Source organism: Dryobates pubescens, chromosome 18 (assembly GCF_014839835.1).
Source record: "Dryobates pubescens isolate bDryPub1 chromosome 18, bDryPub1.pri, whole genome shotgun sequence".
Lineage (NCBI taxonomy): Eukaryota > Metazoa > Chordata > Aves > Piciformes > Picidae > Dryobates > Dryobates pubescens.
In genome coordinates, this window is record NC_071629.1 from 23,879,102 (window position 1) to 23,906,422 (window position 27,321).

Consider the following 27,321-nt stretch of genomic DNA (forward strand, 5'->3'; position numbering starts at 1 on the left):
GCTCCAGCACTCCAGCTGGCTGCAGGCAGCCTGTGGACTGGGAAGGGAAGAGCACTGGCCAGGCTGCACAGCAGTGCTGTAGCCCTGGGCAGGGCTGTCCAGAAGAAAGGCACTGATCACAGAACCACAGAACTGTCAGGGTTGGGAGGGACCTCAAGGTTCAGCCAGCTCCAGCCCCCTGCCATGGGCAGGGACCCCTCCCACCAGCACAGGCTGCTCAGGGCCTCATCCAGCCTGGCCTTCAGCACCCCCAGGCAGGAGGCAGCCACAGCCTCCCTGGGCAGCCTGTGCCAGAGTCTCCCCAGCCTCACTCTCAACAATTCCTTCCTCATCTCCAGGCTCAGTCTCCCCTCTCCCAGCTCAAAGCCATTGTTCCTCAGCCTGGCACCCCCAGCCCTTGTCACAAGTCCCTCCCCAGCTCTCCTGGAGCCCTTCAGGTCCTGGCAGCAGCTCTGAGGTCTCCCTGGAGCCTTCTCTTCTGCAGGCTGCACAGCCCCAGCTCTCCCAGCCTGGCCCCACAGGGGAGGTTCTGCAGCCCCTGCTCATCTTGGTGGCCTCCTCTGGAGCCTCTCCAGCAGCTCCAGGTCCTTCTTGTGCTGGGGGCCCAGAGCTGGAGGCAGTGCTGCAGGTGGGGGCTGAGCAGAGCAGAGCAGAGGGGCAGAATCCCCTCCCTGTGCTGCTGCTCTCTCCCTGCTCTGGCTGCAGCTCAGCACACAGCTGGCTCTGGGCTGCCAGGGACCAGTGCTGGCTCCTGGGGACTTTGTCACCACCTGACACCCCCAAGGCCTTCTCCTCAAGGCTGCTCTTGAGCCACTCTTCACCTAGCCTGGACCTGTGCTGGATGAGCCAGCTCAGATCTGGAAACCATGAATCCTCAAGGCTTTGTGGCTGAGCAAACCCTGCCAGCCTTGCTCCTGGCCTCTGGTGGGGAGGGCTGTAAGCCCTTGTAGCTCGGGAGGGTTGAGGGGCTGGCCCCATGAGGAGGTTCCCCAGCAGAGGCAGCAGAGTGGTCTGGCTGCTGGCGTGGAGCCCCGCTGTGCACGCTGAGCCTTGCTGGCAGCCTGCTCACGTCCCATCTGGTTTGGGAAACAAAGCAACCCACACTCCCAGCCTCCAGCACCATTTCCCAGGAACTGTTTTCACTTCCTCAGTCCCAGCTCGAGCCAAACCACCACCACCACATGCTGTTGAGAAGACAGAGCCATACCTGAGCTGACCTTTGAGGCCCCACAAACAGCTTCCAGCAGGGGCTCCCAGCAGGGCAGTCTCAGGGAAGGGCTTCCCGAGGCACTGCCATGGACTGCAGCTCAGGAGAAGCAAAGCTGCTGTGGGGACAGCCTGACTTTGGTTGAACTGCAGAGAACAAAATGGGTTCTTTGAGCTGAGGTAATTAACACATGTGGGGTTTGTTTGGTTTCTGACACTTCTTCTTGGAGGCACCAGGGAGAAGAGGGGGAACAACTTTATCCCCACCTTCTATTGAACAGAGCTGGGATGCTTGAAGTGTGGGGGGAGAAGTGAAAGCTGTGTCCTCATCCTCATTGCTTTGTTTTGGTTTTGGTTGGGTTTTTCTTGGTCAGGACAGGTTCTTTTCCTTCAGGAAGGCTTTTAACTGGGGACAGATGAAAGCAAGAGAGGGCACATTCAGTCATTTATTTTCTCACAGGCCATGGACAAGAAATGAAGAGTGATTAAACCAACAAACTTCCTTTAATAAATTAATAGCAGCATCACAAAAACCCTGATGTGAAATGGCCCAGAGGAGTTTGGGTAAGTGACAGTTATTCAACCATGCCAGAAACCTCCTGGCTGGCTGGCCAGGAGAGAAGGCAGGGGCCAGAAGGCAGTGCCCTTGTCTGTCTGTCTGTCCAGACAAGTGATGTAGGTCAGTATGGGTCCAGCTGAGCATCCACAGTCCAGATATTGACAGGCCTGGCCTGGAATTTGTTAAAAACATTGATAAAAACTCTGGAAGTTCTCTGTTCAGCTCCCATTATGTACACCCAGACAGAGCAGGTTCCCTTTCTGCCCACCCAACACAACCAGCAAGGGGAGGACCTGGAGGCTCCCAGGCAGAGGTGATGCCTGCCCGTGGCCTTCTGCTGAGCTGGAGGACGCTGTGGACAATGCATCTGTTCACACCTGACCCTGCTCCCACCTGTGCCAGAAGTTACTCTAGTTCAGCTTATTGCTAAATGCTTTCCAAGCCTGTGGTTGGCTTTTCAAGATATATAGAGAGATATATATGTATATATATGTACAGCCTCACACATATATACACACACATATACAGCTCTGGCAGAGGACAGCCAGGAGCCTGGGAGCTGGAGCCAGGGCAGAGCAGGGCAAGGAAGCTGGGAAGGGCCTGGAGAAGGAATCTGATGGAGAGAGACTGAAGGAGCTGGGGATGGTCAGTGTGAAAGAGAGGAGGCTGAGGGCAGACCTCTTGGCTCTCTACAGCTCCCTGACAGGAGGTTGTGGAGAGGCTGCTGCTGGTCTCTGCTCACAGGAATTAGTGACAGAACAAGAGGGAAGGGCCTCAAGCTGCAGCAGGGCAGGGTTAGACTGGACAGCAGGAAACATTTCTTCCCCTCAGGAGTGGTCAGGGGTTGGAATGTGCTGCCCAGGGAGGTGGTGGAGTCCCCAAGCCTGGCTGTGTTTCAGGGTGGTTTGGCTGTGGTGCTTGGGGCTATGGTTCAGGGGTGAGCCTTGCAGGGCAGGGTTCTGGGTTGGACTTGGTGACCCTGAGGCTCTTTCCCAGCCTGAGTGATTCTGTGGTTCTGTGATTTCAGTGAACCAAGGGGAACCAAGGCCTCCAAAGCAATGTGGATCCTTTCTGAGTTTTCTTCACCCTTTGAGACAGCCAAATCTGATTCAGTGCAAAGGGCAGTTGCTGAAGGCACAAATTTGTGTCTCTGGCCAGTCCTTTTCCTACTGGTTCCCAGCCCTCTTTGGAGAGGCAGGAGGGTTCCCAGGCACTCCAGCCTGTGGTGGCATCAGCAGAGGGGCACATGGTGTGTATCTGCTGCCTTCTGCAAGGAGGAAGGGAGGCTCCACACTGGGACAGCCCTCCTGCCTGCATGGAAGTACTCCCAGGAAGAGATGAGGAAGAAGGAAGGACTATCAGCTTCAATCATAGGATCATAGAATTGTCAGGGCTGGAAGGGAGCTCAAGGCTCAGCCAGTCCCAACCCCCTGCCATGGGCAGGGACACCTCACACCACAGCAGGTTGCTCACAGCCACCTCCAGCCTGACTGCAAACACCTCCAGGCAGGAGGCTTCCACCACCTCCCTGGGCAGCCTGTGCCAGGCTCTCACCACCCTCATGGGCAACAACTTCTTCCTCACAGCCAATCTCAATCTCCCCTCTTCTAGTTTTGCTCCATCCCCCCCAGTCCTATCCCTCCCTGACACCCTCCAAAGTCCCTCCCCAGCTTTCTTGCATCCCCCTGCAGACCCTGGAAGGCCACCAGAAGGTCTCCTGGGAGCCTTCTCCTCTCCAGCCTGCACAACCCCAACTCTCTCAGGCTGTCTCCAGAGCAGAGCAGCTCCAGCCCTCTGCTCCTCCTCGTGGCCCAATGCATCATGCTGGCAGCCACCCAGCAGCAGATGCAGCCCATGTGCTGCATTCTGATAGCATCCTCAGAGGCTGTTGCTCACAGTGCAGCACACTCAGACACTCAGCAGGATCTCCCATTTCTGGATCCTGGTGGGATGAACACAACCAGTTTAGGGCACAGGCAGTTCATGTCAGGAAAAGGCAATTTCTCCATGCCCAGGGAAAGCTTTGCTGTTCTGAAGACTTTCACAGACAGTGATGCTCAATGCATCCACTGTAGCATCTGGGTTAGTGAATGAAGATGTCAAACACTTGCAGACAATACTCCACACAAGGAGAACTACATGGAAGGCATCACCCCAGAGGCACAGTGCCAGACAGACGTGCTGCCTTGAAGGCAGAGGGGAAAATCAGTTCAGCTTATCCATGGTGTGACTTAAAAGCAGATTACTTAAGCTGCATTAAATGCCACTGTGGGTGCTCTGGTTGAGATGTGAGTGGCATTAATGACATGTCCTATCATTTACCTGGGGACTCAAATGGGCTGCATCAAATTTAACACTTCCATCAGATTAATCTTCCATGCAGACCAGCTCCAGGTCTGCTTCCCTCCTGTCCCTGGCCATTGTTTGCTTTGGAACCTCATCACCAGCTAATTGTTCTGGTCCCATACTATGCCCTCCCCATCCTGAGGCAGAAGAAAGGAGCAGGGGCCTTTGTTTAGGCCTCTCTCCTGTGTGCTTCAGCTCACAGCCCCAGCCAGCACCACCTGCATGGCAGCCCCTGCTCGCCACACACAGCAGCAGTTCATCATTGCACTGCACGTCCCAAGAGGTTGAAAACTAAAAGCAAATGCTAAAGAAGCTAAGGAATAAACAGATGTGAGGACTGAGCCCTTGTTTTTCTCCAGGTCAACCAAAGACCCTGATCATCCAAGCAACCTGTGAAGGCAGTGCCATTCACACTGAGCACAGCTTGCTCCTTCCCAGAGCTGATGCTTAACTGTGAGATCCCAGGAGGGCTTCCCAATAAATCAGAGGCCCTTCCATCTGTAAGGTGGTTGAAGCAGGCCACTGGGGCTTCTCATGCTGCTTCTCCAAGGGGGCAAGTGATCCCAGCCAGGAGCACAAAACCACACCACAACTGAATTCCCCATCTTCCTGAGGGGAGCTGGAGACTCCTGGGGAATTGAAAGCAAACAAGAGGATTGGAGAGGGAGTCAAAATCTAGCTGAGGTCCCTTGGAAAGAAACAGTAGGATTGGAGTGGGAGTCAAGATCTAGCTGAGATCCCTTGGAAATAACACAAGAGGACTGGAGAGGGAACCAAATACTAGCAGGTGTCCATTGGAAAAGAAACAAGAGGATTGAAGAGAGAATTAAGATCTAGCTGAGATCCCTTGGAAAGATCACAAGAGGATGGGAGAGGGAATCAAAATCTCAATGAGGTCCCTTGGAAGGAAGTCAAGAGGACTGGAGAGGGAGTCAAGCTCTAGCAGAGATCCCTTGCAGCGCAAGGTTACCCCAGCACGCCGGCAAGCCACTGCCCATCACAGGCCACCGCAGAGCCACCGGGCTGCTGCTGCCTTTCTGCCAGCTGCCTGCACAGCCCTGCCGTGGTGTGGACCAAGGTGAGGATTTAAAGTATATATTTACTGTCAACTTGGGAAAAGAAAGTTCTACTGACCCAGAAGACTTAGGAGCAGGTATTCTCTAGCTAACTATTGTCATGCCGTTCTGAACTCCAGCAAGTGCCACCTGAGATAAAGATTCAGCATTAGTAAGTAGGATTTGTGTTTTACTGTTTGTTTGTTTGCTTTGCTCATGCACTGGAAGAAGAATTCAAACAGTTTTGGTTTTCCTTTGTCCATGACATTAGGCAAAGTAACTGGCAGCTCTGATCCAGTATGAACAGTAAATATAGAACCTTAAACTTCACTGCAGTATAGTCAGAGAGAGGATTCTCAGTACTGAACTGGAAGGACAATTCCTTTTGGTTTGGTGGGGTTGTTTTTTTCCCTTAAAAAAAAAGAAAAGCAAAAAGAAAAAAAGAAAAAAGGGGAAAATAGAAGAAAGGAAAAACAGAAAAAAGGAAAAAAAACCAGGAAAAATAAAAAAGGGAAAAAAGAAAAAAAGAATAAAAGGGGGAAATAGAAGAAAGGAAAAACAGAAAAAAGGAAAAAAAGGGAAAATAAAAAAGGGGAAAAAAGAAAAAAGGGGAAAAGAAAAAAGGAAAAACAGGGAAAAGGAAAAAAACTAAAAAAGGAAAAAGAAAAGGGAAAAGAAAAAAGGAAAAAGAAAAAAGAAAAAAGGGGGAAAGAAAAAAGGAAAAAAGAAAAAAGGGGAAAAGAAAAAAGGAAAAACAGAAAAAAAGAAAAAAGGGATAAAAAGAAAAAAACAGAAAAAAGGGGGGGAAGGGAACAAAAGAAAAAAAAGAAAAAAAAAAGAGAAAAAAGAAGAAAGGAAAAACAGAAAAAAGGGAAAAAAATAAAAAAGGGAAAAGAAAAAAGAAAAAAAAGGGCAGGAAAAGGAAAAAGGGAAAAAAAAAAGAAAAAAGGAAAACAGAAAAAGGGGGGAAAAAGAAGAAAAAGGGGGAAAAGGGATAAAGGAAAAGGGAAAAACTGAAGAAGGGAAAAGAAAAAAAAAGGAAAAAGAAAAAAGGGGAAAAGAAAAAAGGGAAAAAGAGAAAAAAGAAAAAAGGAAAAATAGGAAAAAAGGGGAAAAGAAAAAGGAGGAATAAAGAAAAAAGGAAAAAAAGGAAAAAGGGAAAAAAGAAAAAAAAGGGGGGGGAAAAGAAAAATGGGGTAAAAAGGAATAACAGAAAAAAGGGGGAAAAACAGAAAAAAGGGAAAAAAGAAAAAAGGGGAAAAGAGGAAAAAGGAAAAAAAAAAGAAAAAAGAAAAAAAGGGGGGGGGAAGGGAAACCAGAAATAAGGAAAAAAAAGAAGAAATGAAAGGAAGAGAGAAGTAAGAGGCTTTGTTCAGAGTGCAATATTTACATCGTCCTGGGCCCAACACTTACATCTTTACACCGTGCCATCTCATCTGCAGGCAGACCTTAGCCAGGCCACCAGAGCGGCTCGGGCCGCCCGGGAGGGGAGCCGGGCTCACACCGGCTGAGCCGGGCTCACACGCAGCTCAGCCTCTCGGGAGCCGGGCTCACACCGGCTGAGCCGGGCTCACAGGCAGCTCAGCCTCTCGGGAGCCGGGCTCACACCGGCTGAGCCGGGCTCACAGGCAGCTCAGCCACTTGGGAGCCGGGCTCACACCGGCTGAGCCGGGCTCACAGGCAGCTCAGCCTCTCGGGAGCCGGGCTCACACCGGCTGAGCCGGGCTCACAGGCGGCTCAGCCACTCGGAGCCGGGCTCACAACCGGCTTGCCGGGGCTCACACGCTCAGCCTCACGGCCGGCTCACACCGGCTGAGCCGGGCTCACACGCAGCTCAGCCACACGGGAGCCGGCTCACACCGCTAGCCGGCTCACACGCAGCTCAGCTCTCGGGAGCCGGGCTCCAACCGCTGAGCCGGGCTCACGCAGCTCAGCCTCTCGGAGCCGGGCTCACACCGGCTGAGCCGGGCTCACAGGCGGTCAGCCACTCGGAGCCGGGCTCACAACCGGCTGAGCCGGCTCACACGCAGCTCAGCCACACGGGAGCCGGGCTCACACCGGCTGAGCCGGGCTCACCGCAGCTCAGCCTCTCGGGAGCCGGGCTCACACCGGCTGAGCCGGCTCACACGCAGCTCAGCCTCTCGGGAGCCGGGCTCACACCGGCTGAGCCGGGCTCACACACGCAGCTCAGCCACACGGGAGCCGGGCTCACACCGGCTGAGCCGGGCTCACACGCAGCTCAGCCTCTCGGAGCCGGCTCACACCGGCTGAGCCGGGCTCACAGGCAGCTCAGCCTCTCGGAGCCGGGCTCACACCGCTGAGCCGGGCTCACAGGCAGCTCAACCTCTCGGGAGCCGGGCTCACACCGGCTGAGCCGGGCTCACAGGCGCTCAGCCTCTCGGGCCGGGCTCACAGGCGGCTCAGCCTCTCGGGAGCCGGGCTCACACACAGCTCAGCCTCTCGGGAGCCGGGCTCACAGGCGCTCAGCCTCTCGGGAGCCGGGCTCACACACAGCTCAGCCTCTCGGAGCCGGGCTCACAGGCGGCTCAGCCTCTCGGGAGCCGGCTCACAGGCGGCTCAGCCTCTCGGGAGCCGGGCTCACAGGCGGCTCAGCCTCTCGGGAGCCGGCTCACACGCAGCTCAGCCTCTCGGGAGCCGGGCTCACAGGCGGCTCAGCCTCTCTGGAGCCGGGCTCACACGCAGCTCACCCTCTCGCTCACAACATTGCAGCTGTTTATAGAGAGCTCGGAGGTGCCCGGCCGCAGCTCCAGGCCCTCCTCGGCCTCCTCCAGCTCCACGCTGTTGAACTCGTTGCCGTTGCGGTAGCTGGTGAGGGTCAGGTCCTTGCCGCAGAGGGCCGTGGAGGCCACGTTCAGGCACTGGTTGTGCCTGGGGGGCGGCTCTGTGGGCGCCGCGGTAGCGGCAGCGGATGTAGCTGGAGAACGCCCTGCGGTAGGTCTTGTTGAAGAGGGTGTAGACCAGGGGGTTCACCCCCGAGCACACGTACCCCACCCACACGAAGACGTCCAGCAGCTCCCCCAGCAGGTCCCTGTCGCAGGCCTCCTTGCAGAGCACGGACATGACGTTGGTGATGAAGAAGGGGCACCACATGACGAGGAAGAGGAAGAAGACGATGCCCAGGACCTTGGAGGCCCTGCGCTCGTTGTTGATGGACTGCATGGTCCCCTTGCGGAAGAGCACGGCCTCCCTGCTGGCCGGGGAGTTCAGGTGCGAGGCTCCCTCGTGGTTCTGCAGCATGGAGACGTGCTCGGGGTTGTTCTCCTTCTTGAGGCAGTTGACGCTGCTCCTCCGCTGCTTGACACCTCCCGCACAGGAAACACCGACGCCTGTCTCTCGCAGCACCTGCACCGTCAGGCAGTAGGTGATCACCATGATGATGAGGGGGATGAAGAAGGCCATGAAGGAGCCGATGAGGACGAAGTTCTCGTCGTTGAGGACGCAGGTCCCGTTGACAAACACCCTGGAGTCATCCTGCAAACCAATAACCGGAATGGGCATAGATATTCCTAGAAGAAGGAGACCAGAAAAGAAAGGGTTACCTGCGTGGCTGGGGGCCCAAGGGGGAGCAGGGGCTGCTGCAGGTCCGGCATGCAATCGCCCTGCTGACCAAAGCCTGCCAGGGAGAAGTTACTGTGCCCTAGCTGGAAAGGGATCAGCCTCACCCAGCAGCACTCATGGCAGAGCAGCTCCAGGATGTGAGCAACAACTGAGCAACTCCAGGACATACTCCTGAGAGAGCAGCTCCAGGATGTGAGCAACAACTGAGAGAGCACTCCAGGGTGGTGAACAACAACTGAGCAGCTCCAGGACATAACTCCTGAGAGAGCAGCTCCAGGATGTGAGCAACAACTGAGAGAGCAACTCCAGGGTGTGAACAACTGAGGGAGCAGCTCCAGGACATAACTCCTGAGAGAGCAGCTCCAGGATGTGAGCAACAACTGAGAGAGCAACTCCAGGGTGTGAACAACTGAGGGAGCAGCTCCAGGACATAACTCCTGAGAGAGCAGCTCCAGGATGTGAACAACTCCTGAGAGAGCAACTCCAGGGTGTGAACAACTGAGGGAGCAGCTCCAGGACATAACTCCTGAGAGAGCAGCTCCAGGGTGTGAACAACTCCTGAGAGAGCAGCTCCAGGATGTGAGCAACAACTGAGAGAGCAACTCCAGGGTGTGAACAACTGAGGGAGCAGCTCCAGGACATAACTCCTGAGAGAACAGCTCCAGGATGTGAGCAACAACTGAGAGAGCAGCTCCAGGACATAACTCCTGAGAGAGCAGCTCCAGGACATAACTCCTGAGAGAGCAGCTCCAGGATGTGAGCAACACTGAGAGAGCAGCTCCATGACATAACTCCTGAGAGAGCAGCTCCAGGACATAACTCCTGAGAGAGCACTCCAGGACATAACTCTGAGAGAGCAACTGCCAGGACATAACTCCTGAGAGAGCAGCTCCAGGGTGTGAACAACTCCTGAGAGAGCAGCTCCAGGACATAACTCCTGAGAGAGGCAGCTCCAGGGTGTGAACAACTCCTGAGAGAGCAGCTCCAGGGTGTGGACACAACTCCTGAGAGAGCAGCTCCAGGACATACTCCTGAGAGAGCAGCTCCAGGGTGTGAACAACTGAGGGAGCAGCTCCAGGACATAACTCCTGAGAGAGCAGCTTCAGGGTGTGAACAACTCCTGAGAGAGCAGCTCCAGGGTGTGAACAACTCCTGAGAGAGCAGCTCCAGGACATAACTCCTGAGAGAGCAGCCCCAGGGTGTGAACAACTCCTGAGAGAGCAGCTCCAGGGTGTGAACAACTCCTGAGAGAGCAGCCCCAGGACATAACTCCTGAGAGAGCAGCCCCAGGGTGTGAACAACTCCTGAGAGAGCAGCTCCAGGGTGTGAACAACTCCTGAGAGAGCAGCTCCAGGACATAACTCCTGAGAGAGCAGCTCCAGGCTGTGAACAACTCCTGAGAGAGCAGCTCCAGGCACATAACATCCTGAGAGAGCAGCTCCAGGGTGTGCACAACTCCTGAGAGAGCAGCTCCAGGGTGTGAACAACTCCTGAGAGAGCAGCCCCAGGGGTGAACATAACTCCTGAGAGAGCAGCTCCAGGGTGTGAACAACTCCTGAGAGAGCAGCTCCAGGGTGTGAACAACTCCTGAGAGAGCAGCTCCAGGACATAACTCCTGAGAGAGCAGCTCCAGGCTGTGAACAACTCCTGAGAGAGCAGCTCCAGGATATAACTCCTGAGAGAGCAGCTCCAGGACATAACTCCTGAGAGAGCAGCTCCAGGGCGTGAACAACTCCTGAGAGAGCAGCTCCAGGTACTCTGAGAGAGCAGCTCCAGGACATAACTCCTGAGAGAGCAGCTCCAGGGTGTGAACAACTCCTGAGAGAGCAGCTCCAGGACATAACTCCTGAGAGAGCAGCTCCAGGGTGTGAACAACTCCTGAGAGAGCAGCTCCAGGACATAACTCCTGAGAGAGCAGCCCCAGGGTGTGAACAACTCCTGAGAGAGCAGCTCCAGGGTGTGAACAACTCCTGAGAGAGCAGCTCCAGGGTGTGAACAACTCCTGAGAGAGCAGCTCCAGGCTGTGAACAACTCCTGAGAAAGCAGCTCCAGGCTGTGAACAACTCCTGAGAGAGCAGCTCCAGGGTGTGAACAACTCCTGAGAGAGCAGCTCCAGGACATAACTCCTGAGAGAGCAGCTCCAGGCTGTGAACAACTCCTGAGAGAGCAGCTCCAGGACATAACTCCTGAGAGAGCAGCTCCAGGGTGTGAACAACTCCTGAGAGAGCAGCTCCAGGGTGTGAACAACAACTGAGAGAGCAGGTCCAGGACATAACTCCTGAGAGAGCAGCTCCAGGGTGTGAACAACTCCTGAGAGAGCAGCTCCAGGACATAACTCCTGAGCGAGCAGCTCCAGGCTGTGAACAACTCCTGAGAGAGCAGCTGAGAGATGCCACTTGTCACTGGACTCCTTTCAGACACTGAGACATTGACTGCAGCTGAGTGCATCCATCCAGCCAATGCCTTATCCAGCCAGTGGCTCCTGCCTTTGTGGCCCCTTCTCAGCTACCTCAGTGCAAGCAGAGTGTGGTCTCTGCAAGTTCTGCTGCCCAGGAACGTCCCCACAAGCAGTGTGAGACTGCGACGGAGCCCAGAGACAGCCTTGCTCCATTCCTTGGAGGAGCCAATGAGACAGCCAGATGGAAAGGCTGTGGCATGCAGCCACCTGATTCCTGCCCCCTGACCTGCATCCAGGGCTGAAAAGCTGAACAGCAGGCTACAGGAGAGCAGAAAAAGACACAACTAAAATGGGAATCAGATGGAGATGAGAGTCTGAAATCAGAAGCCCAGCTCCAAGCCCTCCAGCTGAAACTTCAATGACTCAATTATAGTAATAACAACTGGAGCACAGCTGCCAGCTTCTCCTCAGCTCCACACAGGCTACCCAGCCTCAGGAAGCACAGCACCTGCCAAAGCTCTTCTGCCCTGGAGGCACAGCACTTCTTCTAGTCATGGACTTCATGGCACAGAAGAGATTAAGAACAAGGATGAGCAGAGGGCTGCAGCACCTCTCCTGTCAGGACAGACTGAAGGAGTTGGGGCTGCTCAGTCTGGAGAAGAGAAGGCTCCCAGGTGACCTCATTGTGGCCTTCCAGGATCTGCAGGGGGCTCCAAGAAGGCTGGGGAGGGACTGCTCAGGATCTCAGGCAGTGATAGGACTGGGGGGAATGGAATGAAGCTGGAGGTGGGGAGATTCAGGCTGGAGGGGAGGAGGAAGTTCTTCCCCATGAGAGTGGTGAAGCCCTGGGATGGGTTGTCCAGGGAGGTGGTTGAGGCCCTGTCCCTGGAGGTGTTTAAGGCCAGGCTGGATGAGGCTCTGGCCAGGCTGATCTAGTGTGGGGTGTCCCTGCCCATGGAGGGGGGTTGGAACTGGATGCTCCTTGTGGTCCCTTCCAACCCTGACTGATTCTATGAGACTATGATTCTATGATACTGTGATACTATGACACTATGATCCTATGATACTGTGATTCTATGTTTCCCATTGCCACACTGCCAGAAGCTGTGCTGATGGCACCAAACTGGGAGCTGTGGCTGACACAGGAGGGCTGTGCTGCCATCCAGCCAGAGCTGGACAGGCTGAGAGCTGGGCAGAAAATGAATGAAATTCAACAAGGGCAAGGCAAGAGTCCTGCACCTGGGAAAGAACAACCCTGACAGGTCTGACCTGTTGGAGAGCAGTGAAGGGGGAAAGGACCTGGGGGTCCTGGAGGTTGACCATGAGCCAGCAATGAGCTCTGGTGGCCAAGAAGGCCAAGGGCAGCCTGGGGAGGATCAGAAGGGCTGTGGTCAGTAGGTCAGAGAGGTTCTCCTCCCCCTCTGCTCTGCCCTGCTGAGGCCACAGCTGGAATCTTGTGTCCAGTTCTGGGCCACTCAGGTCAGGAAGGAGCTCAGGGAACTGCTGGAGAGAGTCCAGCACAGAGCCACAAAGATGCTGCAGGCAGTGGAACAGCTTCCTCATGAGGAGAGCCTGAGGGAGCTGAGGGCTCTGGAGCTTGGAGAGGAGGAGCCTGAGGGTGAGCTCCTTGCTGGGGATAAAGCTGTGCAGGGGCAGTGCCCAGAGGCTGGAGCCAGGCTCTGCTGGGGGATGCCCAATGCCAGCACAAGGGGCAGTGGTGGAAGCTGAGGCAGAGGAAGTGCCATGGACACAGGAGGAAACATTTTGTCCCTGTGAGGGTGCCAGAGCCCTGGAGCAGGCTGCCCAGGGGGGCTGTGGAGTCTCCTTCTGTGGAGATCTTCCAAGCCCACCTGGCTGTGCTCCTGTGTGAGCTGCCCTGGGTGACCCTGCCCTGGACTTGGGGGGGCCTGGACTGGGTGAGCTCTGGAGGTCCCTCCCAGCCCCTGGCATGCTGTGGCTCTGTGATTCTACAGAGTTCTGGAGAATACATCTGCAGTTTGTCACTCACATCAAACTGCCACTCAGCAGCAACCTTGAGAAAGGACTGCTTCTGCAAAGTGCTAATTACAAATGTCTGCTGCCATTGTGTGTCCTCATGCAAGTGACACTTCCAGGATTCAGAGCATCTTCATGGCCCTTCTCTGGGCCTGCTCCAGCAGTTCCATGTTCCTCTCGTGCACCCAGCTCTGGAGCCCCCAGCACAGGAACGACCTGGAGCTGCTGGAGAGGCTCCAGAGGAGGCCACCAAGATGAGCAGAGGCTGCAGAACCTCCCCTGTGGGGCCAGGCTGGGAGAGTTGGGGCTGTTCAGCCTGGAGAAGAGAAGGCTCCAGGCAGACCTCAGAGCAGCCTGCCAGGACCTGAAGGGCTCCAGGAGAGCTGGGGAGGGACTTGTGACAAGGGCTGGGAGTGCCAGGCTGAGGAACAATGGCTTTGAGCTGGGAGAGGGGGAGACTGAGCCTGGAGATGAGGAAGGAATTGTTGAGAGTGAGGCTGGGGAGACTCTGGCACAGGCTGCCCAGGGAGGCTGTGGCTGCCTCCTGCCTGGAGGTGTTGAAGGCCAGGCTGGATGAGGCCTTGAGCAGCCTGTGCTGGGGGGAGGGGTCCCTGCCCATGGCAGGGGGCTGGAGCTGGGTGAGCTCTAAGGTCCCTTCCAACCCAACTCATCTATGGCTGTAGGATCTGGTTTCCTTCCCCTCCACAGGCTGATGTTTATCCAGCACCCTTGGCAAGGCAGCTGCCTCCTTTCTGATCTGCTGAGCTATTGCCCTGCCTGTGTCAAACCTCTGCATCTGCAATAGCCTTCACCCCATCAAGTCATCGACTCTTTCCCATCAGAGACATCTCTTTAATGCCTTGGCTCCATCAAAGCACAGGCACTGGGGCAGTGTTGGGAGGAGGACACAAAGAAGAAATCTGAATGAGATCAGTGGCATCCCCCTGGGGTCCTATCTGCATGGAAGGGTTTGTGCTTCAGAGCTCTCCATAGCACAGCCTGTGCAATAAATCCCAGCAAGTGGCAGTCCTGGAGCAGTCCTCCTCGACTTTAGTGCTCCTGCTTGGGCCAAGGGAAATCAAATCAGGTTTGGAGATATCCTCATTGTACATTTGGGGAGAATAACCTAGCTCTGGGATAGGAGCAATGAACAAATCAAGAGCACTGATGGCAGCTTAAAACTGCCTGAGTGTGAGAGAGCTCAGCTCTGCTAACGAGCAGAGAGGAGGGAGCTGCTGCTCTGGGGGTGTCCCTGACCTCCCTCCTAACAAAGTGGAGATTTCAAACAGACAGCACAGGAGAGAGGCTGTACCAGGCCTTTGATTGCTCTTGTCTCCCATCCAGGCAAATCCCCTCATTAACCTCAGCAGCAAGGAGGATGCTGCTGGAGGAGCTGCCAGCACACATTCATTCAGCTGCCAGCAAGCCTGCAGCACTGCTGGGTGGGCAGCCCTGCTCTCAGATGCAGCCCGTGGCTCCACCTCTCACTTCTACTCTCTAACTCCTTCTTCAGTAAGAGATTTATGCCTGAGCCACCCCACAGCCCAGCCCTAGAGGGAACCAAATCTATCACACGAGTTGGGCAGCAGGGACAGTCCCTCAGGGATCAGTGCTGGGACCAGGCTTGTTCAGCATCTTTGTGGGTGCCATGGACAGTGGCACTGAGGCTCCCTCAGCACCAAGCTGTGTGGTGCTGCTGACAGCTGGAGGGAAGGATCCATCCAGAGGGACCTGGGCAGGCTGCAGAGCTGGGCTCAGGACCACCTCAGGAGGTTCAACAAGAGCAAGGGCAAGGTCCTGCAGCTGGGGCAGGGCAATCCCAGGCACTGACACAGGCTGGGCAGGGACTGGCTGGAGAGCAGCCCTGCAGAAAAGGCCTTGGGGGTGCTGGGGGAGGAGAAGCTCAGCAGGAGCCAGCAGGGAGCACTTGCAGCCCAGAGAGCCAAGCAGAGCCTGGGCTGCAGCAGCAGAAGTGTGGCCAGCAGGGCCAGGGAGGGGATTCTGCCCCTCTGCTCCACTCTGCTGAGACCACAGCTGCAGCTCTGGGGCCAGCTCTGGAGCCTCTGTGCCAGGAAGGATCTGGAGGGGCTGGAAGGTGTCCAGAGAAGGGCCAGGAGGAGGAGCAGAGGGCTGGAGCTGCTCTGCTCTGCAGACAGCCTGAGAGAGTTGGGGTTGTGCAGGCTGGAGAGGAGAAGGCTCCCAGGAGACCTTCTGGAGGCCTTCCAGGATCTGCAGGGGGCTGCAAGCAAGCTGGGGAGGGACTTTTGAGGGTGTCAGGGAGGGACAGGACTGGGGGGGATGGAGCAAAACTAGAAGTGGGGAGATTGAGATTGGATGTGAGGAAGAAGTTGTTGCCCAGGAGGGTGGTGAGAGCCTGGCACAGGCTGCCCAGGGAGGTGGTGGAAGCCTCCTGCCTGGAGGTGTTTGCAGCCAGGCTGGAGGTGGCTGTGAGCAACCTGCTGTGGTGTGAGGTGTCCCTGCCCGTGGCAGGGTTTGGGACTGGCTGAGCCTTGAGCTCCCTTCCAGCCCTGACAATTCCATGATTCTATGAGTAACTCTGCAGCAGCCCTGCAGTGGGGAAGTGAAGTATGGAAAGTCTTGGATACTAAAGTATGGAAAGTCTTGGAGTCTCCTTCTGTGGAGATCTTCCAACCCCACCTGGCTGTGTTCTGTGTGCCCTGCCCTGGGTGACCCTGCCCTGGCAGGGGCTTGGACTGGATGATCTCTGGAGGTCCCTTCCAGCCCCTAAAATTCTGTGATTCTCCTGCTTGATGTTGATGGGGAACTGGTTTTGCCCTGCTAAGAGACAGCTGCCCAGCACCAGCCAGCAAGCCATGAACCAGCCCCCTCTAGACTCAGCACTGTGCACCCTCCTGCCAGGCAGCACCTTGAGCAGCTGGTGAATGGTGCCACTGCCAGCTGGCAGCCAGGCTCCAGTGCTGTCCCCCAGGGATCAGTGCTGGGCCCCAGCCTGTTCAATATCTTTACTGATGATCTGGAGGAGGGGATGGAGTCCATCAGCAGTAAGCTTGCAGCTGACAGCAAGCTGGGGGCAGGAGTTGATCTGTCAGAGGGGAGGAGAGCTCTGCAGAGGGACCTTGCCAGGCTGGGCAGAGGGGCAGAGGCCAAGGGCAGGAGATTGAACACAGCCAAGTGCCAGGGGCTGCACATTGGCCACAGCAACCCCAGGCAGTGCTACAGGCTGGGGGCAGAGTGGCTGAGAGCAGCCAGGCAGAGAGGGACCTGGGGGTGCTGGTGGACAGCAGCTGAACAGGAGTCAGCAGTGTGCCCGGGGGCCTGCATCAGAAACAGTGTGGCCAGCAGGAGCAGGGAGGTCATTCTGCCCTGTGCTCAGCACTGGTTAACACTGAGGGAGCTGGGGTTGCTTAGCCTGGGGAAGAGGAGGCTCAGGGGAGACCTTCTTGCTCTCTCCAACTCCCTGAAGGGAGGTTGGAGCCAGGTGGGGGTTGGTCTCTTCTCCCAGGCACCCAGCAGCAGAACAAGAGGACACAGTCTCAAGCTGTGCCAGGGGAGGTTTAGGTTTGGTCTTGGAAAGAAGTTCTTCCCAGCAAGAGAGATTGGCCTTTGGAATGTGCTGCCCAGGGAGGTGGTGGAGTCCCTGGAGGTGTTTAAGCAGAGCCTGGCTGAGGCACTCAGTGCCATGGCCTGGTTGATTAGACAGGGCTGGGTGATTGGCTGGACTTGGTGATCTTGGAGATCTCTTCCAACCTGGCTGATTCTGTGATCCCTTTTCAACAGGGAGACCATGAATGGGATTTTTCTCTTCTCCCCTCCTTACCTCCTGTCTGCCAGAGCAGTGGGATGCAAGACACAGAGAGATGATCCTCTGGATTACAAATGCAATTACAGCTGTTGTCCTATGTGCCTCCTGTCAGCCTGAAAGCTGCTCTGAAGGCAGCAGAATGGCTGACAAATGAGGCAGAGGTGATGCTGGGGACTCGGAGCAAGAGCTGCTCTGCACAGGCTCCCCTTGAATAAAACAAAGCCTGAAGGGCTGCAGAGAGCTCTGTGAGGCAGCCACTGCCCTGGCCAGGGCACAGCCAGCTGGAAGGTGCACAGTGACACAGCTCAGACTCAGGGAGGGACACTCATGGCTTGCTGCTGAACACCTTGGAGCACAGCCCTGTGGGGAGAGGCTGAGGGAGCTGGGGTTGCTTAGCCTGGAGAGGAGGAGGCTCAGGGGAGACCTCATTGCTCTCTACAGCTCCCTGCAGGGAGGTTGCAGCCAGGTAGAGGTTGGTCTCTTCTCCCAGGCAGCCAGCACCAGAACAAGAGGACACAGTCTCAAGCTGTGCCAGGGGAGGTTCAGGCTGAAGGTTAAGAGGAAGTTCTACTCAGAGAGTGATTGCCCATTGGAATGTGCTGCCCAGGGAGGTGGTGGAGTCACCATCCATGGGGGTGTTCAGGAGGAGACTTGATGGGGTGCTTGGTGCCATGGGTTAGTTGATTAGGTGGTGTTGGATTATAGGTTGGATGCAATGACCTTGAAGGTCTCTTCCAACCTGGTCTATTCTATTCTGTTCTATTCTATTCTACTCTTTTCTACTCTATCCTATCCTATCCTATCCTATCCTATCCTATCCTATCCTATCCTATCCTATCCTATCCTATCCTATCCTATCCTATCCTATCCTATCCTATCCTATCCTACCTTCCTTTGCAGGGTAATAGCTTCTCTTTCTTTTTAGCATTCTCCTGGGGTAGGGTTTGTCTAGTATCTTGTGAGGGGTTTTGTTATTTGTTTTAATACCTTCTTTTTCCTGTCCAATATCTTCTTATCCTGGCTGAGAGCTTCTTATGCTGTTTAAGATCTTCTTTTCCTGTTTGAGAGCTGCCTTTTTTGGTTCTATTTTTTGTTTAATAGCTTTTTGTTTTCTGTTCAAGGTCTTCCTTTTCTGATTAAGATTTTTGTTTGTTTGATATCTTCCTTTTCTCTCCAATATCTTCTTTTTACGTCTAAGGTCTTCTTATCCTCATATCATAGTCTCACAGTATCAGTCAGGGTTGGAAGGGACCACAAGGATCACCTAGCTCCAACCCCCCTGCCCTGGGCAGGGACACCCCACACTAGATCAGCCTGGCCAGAGCCTCATCCAGCCTGGCCTTAAACACCTCCAGGGACAGGGCCTCAACCACCTCCCTGGACAACCCATCCCAGGGCTTCACCACTCTCCCCCTCCAGCCTGAATCTCCCCACCTCCAGCTTCATTCCATTCCCCCCAGTCCTATCACTGCCTGAGATCCTGAGCAGTCCCTCCCCAGCCTTCCTGTAGCCCCCTTCAGATCCTGGAAGGCCACAATGAGGTCACCTCAGAGCCTTCTCTTCTCCAGACTGAACAGCCCCAACTCCTTCAGTCTGTCCTCACAGCAGAGCAGCTCCAGCCCTCTGCTCATCCTCCTGGCCCTTCTCTGGACACCTTCCAGCACCTCCAGATCCCCTTGCAATAGGGGCTCCAGAGCTGGAGGCAGTACTCCAGGTGGGGTCTCCCCAGAGCTGAGCAGAGGGGCAGAATCCCCTCCCTGGCCCTGCTGGCCACACTTCTCTTGCTGCAGCCCAGGCTCTGCTTGGCTCTCTGGGCTGCAAGTGCACATTGAGAGCTCCTGCTGAGCTTCTCCTCCCCCAGCACCCCCAAGGCTCTCTCCTCAGGGCTGCTTTCCAGCCAGTCCCTGCCCAGCCTGGATTTGTGCCGGGGGTTGCCTCCACCCAGCTGCAGGACCCTGCCCTTGGTCTGGTTGACCCTCCTGAGGTTGGCTTGTGCCCAGCTCTCCAGCCTGTCCAGGTGCCTCTGGATGGATCCCTTCCCTCCAGCTGTCTGCTGCCCCACACAGCTTGGTGTCATCAGCAAACCTGCTGAGGGTGCACTCAGTGCCACTGTCCTTGGCACCCACAGAGATGTTGAACAAGCCTGGTCCCAGGACTGACCCCTGAGGGCCTCTGCTTGTCCCTGGCCTCCCCTGGGACATGGAGCCATTGATCCTGTTTAAGATCTTCTTTTTCTGTTTAAATCTTCTGTGTCTGATTAACGTTTTTGTTGCTGACTATCCTCTTTTCCATGTCAGTTCCTTCCTCCTCTACTCAAGAGTTTCTTTTTTTCTGCTTAATATTAATTTTTAATATCTTCTTTGTCTGTTTCAGATCTTTTTTCCCCTTTTTTAATATCCTCCTTTCCTGTTTCATCTCTGCTGTTCTTTGGCAAAATCCCAGGAGGCTGACAGAGGTTACTGGGAAGATGAAGTCTTTGGTGGTGATTCCCACTAAGACAGGAAGCAATTTCCATCCTTTCTCACCACATTCTCATGCAAGAGACATCTCACTGCCTCCAGGGACAAGAATCTCACTAAGGAAAGCAGAGGCTTGCCTGAGGGTTTACTCTGTCTCTCCAGGTGTGGGATTCTCAGGGCTGAACACTGGAAGGTCACATTTCTGCTGCCTGGCACTGCTGAGGGCCACCTCCTTGATTCACCACGGGACACAAAGTCCCCTGCTGCCCAGGGCAAGGGCTCAAGTGACTCCTGTGGGCTTTGGACCTCTCTACCATCCTCTGGCATTGATACACAATAAACCCCTGAGAACACAGAGGAAAAGCTGGGTGCCAAGCAAGGCTGTGGGGAGGCTGCTCTGGTGAGAACTCATCTGCAGTGCTGGGCCCAGCTCTGGAGCCCTCAGCACAGGAAGGACCTGGAGCTGATGGAGAGGGTCCAGAGGAGAGTAGAAAGATGCTCAGAGGGCTGGAGAACCTCTGCTGTGGGGACAGGCTGAGGGAGCTGGGGGTGTTCAGCCTGGAGAAGAGAAGGCTCCAGGCAGACCTAAAAATGACCTTCCAGTCCCTGCAGGGGCTCCAAGCCTTCTGCAGAGGGACTGCTCCCAAAGGGCTGCAGGGACAGCCCCAGGGGCAATGGTTTGAAATGAGAGCAGAGCAGATTGAGATTGGATGTGAGGAACAAGTTCTGCCCCAGGAGGCTGCTGGAACACTGCAGCAGGCTGCCCAGGGAGGTGGTTGAGGCTCCATCCCTGGAGCTATTCCAGGGGAGGCTGGACAGGGCCCTGGGCAGCCTGCTCCAGTGGAGGATGTCCCTGCTGAGTGCAGGGGCTTGGGCTGGATGCCCTCTGGAGCTCCCTTCTATGATTCTGTGATTCTATGACTAGTGGCTGTGGTGGGGTTGGGTTGATGGTTGGACTTGGTGACCTCAGAGGTCTTTTCCAGCCAAAGCAATTCTATGATTGTGTGAGTCTAAGCCTACAGCTGCCCCAGAAGCAGTCTGCACTGGGAACCAAAGAACATTGCTCTCCATGTTGTGTGTTTAAACCCTTATCTTTAGCCTCCTAGTCATTATGATACAAAACACACAAGGGGTACAGCTTGGGGAGACATTCACCTGGGGGCTGGCAGCTGTGGTCCTGTGACAGAAGGAGAGGACACAGTCTCAAGCTGCAACAGGGGTGGTTTAGGCTGGAGGTGAGGAAGAAATTCTTCCCAGCAAGAGAGATTGGCCCTGGGGATGTGCTGCCCAGGGAGGTGGTGGAGTCCCCATCCCTGGAGGTGTTTAGGCAGAGCCTGGCTGAGGCACTTGGTGCCATGGTTGGGTTGATCAGATGGTGCTGGGGGAGAGGTTGGACTGGATGAGCTCTGAGGTCTTTTCCAACCTGGTTAACTCTGTGTTCTGTGGTAGCCATGCAGCTGGCATGAAAGTCTGTTAGAGGAAATAAGAGCTGGAAGCTAAAGGGGAAACTAAATCACATCTGCGTGTTTTCTCAACCCAGGTGTCTGGTGAAGGGCTTGTACATGTGTCTGACAACAGCTGACACAGTGAGAGGCAAACCCCAGCAGGCAGCTGCCTCCTGACTTGCACTGTGGGAGAGAAGGCAGCAGCTTCAGGAAGCAAAGCTCTTCAGGTCAGAGGCACAAGGAAGGAAGTGGGCCTCTGAAGGGATCAGAGGCACCAGGAAGGATGTGGGCCTCTGAAGGGATCAGAGGCACCAGGAAGGATGTGGGCCTCTGAAGGGATCAGAGGCACCAGGAAGGATGTGGGCCTCTGAAGGGATCAGAGGCACCAGGAAGGATGTGGGCCTCTGAAGGGATCAGAGGCAGGAGCATTCCACATCTTCCCCTTCTGTCAGCAGCCTGTTGCAGTGCATTTCATGTTGTAACTCACAGCAATGCACCCTCAGGGCAGGATCAGCTCTGGTTCTAACCTGACTCTTCTGCTGAAACAGCAGCAGCAGCCTTGTGTTGCTTTAAGGGGGTGACCTGTGCAGGATCTCCCTGCCTGCAAGGAGCAGAGCTGCAGAGGAGGATGAGCAGTGGCTGAGCCTGGGCAAGCTTCACTTCAGCCTTGGGAGCGCACTGCACAGCCTGAGCCCAGGGGGAAAGCACAGGCACCTGGGAAAAGAATGTCCTCAGAGAACATAACCTTGGGGTCAGCCTAAAGGAATGGAGTCCCCAGCGCAGGAGGGACAGGGATCTGCTGGAGGGAGTCCAAGGGAGGCTGCAAGGATGCTGAAGGGACTGCAGCACTGCCTGGGGAGGAGAGGCTGAGAGCCCTGGGGCTGTTCAGTCTGGAGAGGAGAAGGCTGAGAGGGATCTGATCAATGTCTATCAATAGCTGAGGGCTGGGGGTCAGGAGGGGACAGGGACAGGCTCTGCTCACTGTGCCCTGGGGCAAGGGATGGAAACTGCAGCACAGGAGGTTCCACCTCAACAGGAGGAGGAACTTCTGCACTGGGAGGCTCCCAGAGCCCTGGAGCAGGCTGCCCAGAGAGGTTGTGGAGTCTCCTGCTCTGGAGCCTTCCCAGCCCTGTCTGGATGTGTTCCTGTGTGACCTGTGCCCCAGGGCTCTCAGTCTCTCTTCACAGGGCAGAGGCTCAAGTCCCCTAAGCATCCTCCTGGCTCTCCCTTGGACTCTCCCCAGCAGGTCTCTGTCTCTCTTCACCTGGGGAGCCCAGCACTGGACCCAGGATTGCTGCTGTGGTCTCAGCAGGGCAGAGCAGAGGGGCAGCAGAACCTCCCCAGCCCTGCTGGCCACACTTCTCTTGCTGCCCCCCAGGACCCCATTGTCTCTCTTGGCCCCCAGGGCACCTTGCTGTCCCATGCAGAACTCGCTGCCCACCGGCACTCCAAGGCCTTTCTCCAGGGAGCTGCTTCCCAGCAGGATAACCCCCAGCCTGCACTGGTGCCTGGGGCTGTTCCTCCCCAAAAGCACTTCATGAGATGAGCATTTACAGACTCATAGCTTGCCCCATGCTGGAAGGGACCTGCAAAGCTCATCTTGTCCAGTCCCCCAGCCCTGCAGGTGAGGTCTCCCCAGAGCAGAGCAGAGGGGCAGGATCCTCTCTCCAGCTCTGGCCACACTGCTTTGGATGCAGCCCAGGCTGCCCTTGGCCTTCTGTGCTGCCAGTGCCCATTGCTGGCTCCTGCCCAGCTTCTCCCCCCCAGCACCCCCAAGGCCTTCCCTGCAGGGCTGCTCTCAATCTCTCCACCCCCAGTCTGTGTGGATAATGAGGATTGTTTCATTCTCAACTGTGTGGCTATTTCTGTTGCCTGCATTTCTGTTCCCAGCCTCAGCACAGTTCTCTCTCTCACAGAACTCCTCCTCACAAGCCCACCCAGAACTTTCCAGCCCCCACTTTTTCCCTCCAGCTGAACACAAGACCCTCTTGCTCAGGTTACAGGCTACAGCACAGGACAAGTGGCTGTGGTGTCCTTGAATGTGGAACAAAGAGGACTTTGGAGGAGACCCAACCATAAAGCAATTGTCAGCAGCCAGGAGGGCTCTGCTATCTTCCTCATTAAAAGCCTAATCACAGGTTTAGGCTTCTGCAACCTGCCAAGTCCAGAGCTGGATGAGCAAAGACTCTCTGTGCTGTGCTTTGCTGTCAGGGATATGGAAAGCAAAAGCTGCTAAATTAAGATCAGTGACATGCTTTGGGATTGTTTTGCTTCCCATTTTCTGTCCTGATTTAGGAACTGAGTTCAGGAGGCTGTGCATGGGATGCAGTCAAAAGTTTCTTCAGTGCCCCTGGAGCAGGAGCTGGGGTGTGCAACCTGACCAGCCTGCCCTCAGCTGCTGCTTGGGATCTGGTGCTCCATCCTGGCCAGAAACAGCCAATTCCTGTGTGATCCTGAGGGGAGGATTCATTCACTTCACCTCTTTCACCCCCTTGCCAATGGCTTGGATTTCATCAGGCCCTTCCAAGTGGCTGGTGGGGCAGAGCTGTAAGACAGCTTTAAGACAGGTGTGCTCTGCTTCACTTCATGTTCAGGTTGTTCCTGCCTCTGTCACATCTCTATTAAGTTATGAAGCAAAAGCAGTGATGCTAAAACATGCTGGATACCACAGCAGCACAGAATCAGAGCTACAGAAGCACAGAACACATCCTGTTGGAAGAGACCTCCAAGCTCATCAAGTCCAACGCTGGACTCACCTCCCCTGGGGCAACTTGAGGCCATTTCCTCTCATCCTGGTACTAGGAAGCTGTAGAGAGCAATGAGGTCTCCCCTCAGCCTCCTCCTCTCCAGACTAAGCACCCCCAGTTCACAGAACCACAGAACACATCCACTTGGAAGAGGCCTCCAGGCTCACCCAGTCCAGCCCTTGACCCAGCACTGCAGGCTCAGCACCAAACCCTGTCCCTAAGCACCAGGGCCACACAGTGCTGGAACACCCCCAGGGGTGGTGATTCCAGCACTGCCCTGGGCAGCCTCTTCCAATGTCTGAGATCCCTTCCAGGGCAGAAATATTTCCTGATCCCAGCCTGAGCCTCCCCTGGGGCAGCTTGGAACCATTGCCTCTGCTCCTGTCCCTTGGCACCAAGGAGCAGAGGCTGCCCCCTGCTCACTCCAACCTCCCTTCATGGAGCTGGAGAGAGCAAGGAGGTCTCCCTCAGCCTCCTCTGCTTCAGCCTGAACACCCCCAGCTCCCTCAGCCCTCCTCATACCCCAGGGGCTCCAGGCCCTTCTCCAGCCTGGCTGCCCTGCTCTGGACAGGCTCCAGCCCCTCAGTGTCCTTCCTGTGGTGAGGGGTCCAGAACCAAGAGTGCTTTCCTTCTCCAACCTCCTGGGTAAACCCTGCTGTATGCACTGGGAATGTGGCACTCCAGCAACATCTCAGTGCCCTGAGCAAACCCTCTGGGGAGCAGCAATTCTGTCTTCAGAAACAAACAACAACCCCCCCCAGGCAAGCCCAGGGATGCAAGCAGAGAGTGCCCCAGGCCAGCTATTTCCACATCCAAGAGCACAACCAAGCCCAGACTGCTGCAGCCCCTCTCAGCTGCAGTCCCAGCACAGCACACAGCTACAGCTGCAGTGCATCTCCCTTCCAGCCTAGGCAGGGAAGTGCTGCCCAAGGTGGCCCTCCAAAGCCCTGTGTGCTGCATCCTGCTGAGCAGCTGTGCAAAACCTTCTTCCTGAAGTCTTTGGAGTGCTGGGGAATAAATGCAGCAGCAGTTGGTTTGCTGAGGGCTGACAAGCCAGGTGCATGCAAGAGGAAAGTGCAACTTCTCCTTCTTGCCAAGTGTTCATTATTTCACCCCTGGGGGGGTTCAGTGTGGAGCAGAGGAGGCTGAGGGAGCCCTCATTGCTCTCTGCAGCTCCCTGGAAGGAGGCTGGAGTCAGGTGGGGGTTTAGGCTCTGCTCCTGAGCCCTAGTCTCAGGTGGTAGAAGGAGAGTAGTATCACAGTATCAAAGTCTCACTAAGGTTGGAAGAGAGCTCGAGGATCATCAAGTCCAACCTGTCACCACAGACCCCATGACACAGTAGGAACTGGCCTGAAACTGTGCCAGGGGAGGGTTAGGTTAGAGATGAGGGAGAATGTCTTTGGTGCAGGAGTAGTCAGGGCCTGGCAGAGGCTGCCCAGGGAGGTGGTGGAGTCCCCATGCCTGGAGGGGTTCCAGAGCCCTGTGGCCATGGCACTGGGGCCCTGGTTTGGTGGCCATGGTGGGGCTGGGCTGCTGGTTGGACTGGGTGAGCTCAGAGGCCTTTTCCAACCACCTCAATTCTCTGATCCTCTGATTTCAGTTGTTGAACATCACCTGAGGAGGCTGGGCAGGGCTGAGAGGATTGCAGTCTGCAGTCCCCTCACCTGCCCCTCCTCAGCTCCTTCCCTTGGGGGACAGCAGAGCCCACAGTGCTCCTGTCTGCTGTTATCCTGAGCCCATTCCCCACCCCACAGCTCCAGGAAGGGCTAAGTCTGTGGCTCTCTTGGCATCTGTTTGGTCAGGCCCTGGCTGTGCTTTCCAGCCTGCCTGCTCAGCCAGACAGCCATGCAGCACTTGTTGCCTTCCTTCACTCCTTGGAGCCAGAGTTCAAAAGCACAACTCAGCCATCAAGGCTTAGCTGGCAGCCACTTTGAGCACTACCCCAAAGCCCCAAGGGCAGCTCTGCACAGGCAAACAGCTGCAGATGAGCTCTGGAGATGGAAGCAGCCTTCTTGAGCAGGTTCAGCAATGTGCTGCTTTATGCTGCTGACAGATTTGTCTGCCTCTGCTGGGCCAGGGGCACCCAAGCAGCACCCCTCTGAGGCTGCTCCACGGGGCTGCTTGCACACTGCTCTCTTTGCAGCCCTCTTCCCTCTGACAAACAGGCAGCACAGGGACTTCAAGTCCTAATCCCAGGATCCCAGAACACATCCAGGTGGAAGAGACCTCTAAGGTCACCAAGCCCAGCCCTGACTCCAGCACTGCAGGCTCAGCACCAAACCCTGCCCCTGAGCACCAGCTCCATGCTGCTTGGGCACCTAACTGAAGGCATTGAGCCCACACTGAGGTCACCCTGGGCTGTACTCCCTAGGGGAAGGGCAGCAGGCCTGTGGCACAGCAGGGAACTGCATTCCAGGACAGTTTAATTCTGTGCATGAGGAGAGAAATTATCTTTCTCCATTTTTCAATTTGTGGCCTTTTTTCCAGAGGGTTTTGCACTGCCAAACTTCTGCCCTGCAGCAGCCAGACAGCCAACAGCCTCTTCCACTGCTGGGTCAGGACCGAGCCAGGAGAGCTGCAGGCACCTGGGCCATGCTGTTCATGGAACCATGAAGCAGTTTCTGGTGGAGAAGACCTTTAAGATCACCAAGTCCAAGCATTTGCTAGCTCTACCAACCCTGGAGTTAAACCATGTCCCACAGCACCACACCTCTGCCTCTCTGATGGGATGGGGCTTCAACCATCACAGAACCACAGAATGGAAGGGACCTCAAAAGCTCATCCAGCTCCAGCCCCCTGCCACGGGCAGGGACCCCTCCCACCAGCACAGGCTGCTCAAGGCCTCATCCAGCCTGGCCCTGAACACCTCCAGGCAGGAGGCAGCCACAGCCTCCCTGGGCAGCCTGTGCCAGAGTCTCCCCAGCCTCACTCTCAACAATTCCTTCCTCATCTCCAGGCTCAGTCTCCCCTCTCCCAGCTCAAAGCCATTGTTCCTCAGCCTGGCACTCCCAGCCCTTGTCACAAGTCCCTCCCCAGCTCTCCTGGAGCCCTTCAGGTCCTGGACCATGGGGATGGGGATTTTCCTTGCAGTACAGCACTGCACAGCACTTGATAAATGTGAAACCTTTGTAAGGCTGCAGTTTCCAGGCTGCAGAAGGCAATGCAGCAGAGGGCAGTGGCCCTGCAGGGGCTGCCCCTGCCTGGATGGCTTTTTTATAAGGCATATAGAAAAGTTTCTCACACAGCTTCAGACATTGCACTGGCTTGGAAGGCAGCCTCCAAGGCCAGCTGATCCACCCCCCTGCAGGCAGCAGGGACAGCTCCAGCCAGAGCAGGCTGCACAGGGACACAGCCAGGCTGAGCTTGGATGGCTCCAGGGATGGAGCCTCAAGCACCTCCCTGGGCAGCCTGTGCCAGTGTCTCCCCAGCCTCCCTGTGCAGAGCTTCCTCCTGATGTCCAACCTACCTCTGCCCTGCTCCACTGTCAAACCATTGTCCTTCAACCTATCCCTACAGGCCCTTCTGAACAGCTATAAGGTCTCCCTGGAGCCTTCTCTTCTCCAGGCTGAACAACCCCAGCTCTCCCAGGAGAGGTTCTCCATCCCTCTCTCCTCCTCTGGGCTTGCTCCAGCATCTTCAGGTACCTCTTCTGCTGGGGGCCCCATATCTGGCCCCAGCCCTGCAGGTGAGGTCTCCCCAGAGCAGAGCAGAGGGGCAGGATCCTCTCTCCAGCTCTGGCCACACTGC

At 55.7% G+C, this 27,321-nt stretch overlaps 2 protein-coding genes across 2 annotated transcripts in view; one reads left to right on the forward strand and one right to left on the reverse strand.

Annotated features, from left to right (window-relative positions):
- IL13RA2 (interleukin 13 receptor subunit alpha 2) overlaps window positions 1-7,437 on the forward strand; it is a 48,175-nt gene extending 40,738 nt beyond the window's left edge. The window contains exon 10 of the mRNA XM_054169486.1: window positions 7,096-7,437. Within this exon, the coding sequence (XP_054025461.1) occupies window positions 7,096-7,437 (342 nt within the window). The remainder of the gene's footprint in view (window positions 1-7,095) is intronic.
- Window positions 7,438-7,859: 422 nt separating this feature from the next.
- The window catches only part of HTR2C (5-hydroxytryptamine receptor 2C), a 64,628-nt gene continuing 45,166 nt past the window's right edge, over window positions 7,860-27,321 (reverse strand). The window contains 2 exon segments of the mRNA XM_009903857.2: window positions 7,860-8,060; window positions 8,062-8,693. Coding sequence (XP_009902159.2) covers window positions 7,860-8,060; window positions 8,062-8,693 — 833 coding nt within the window.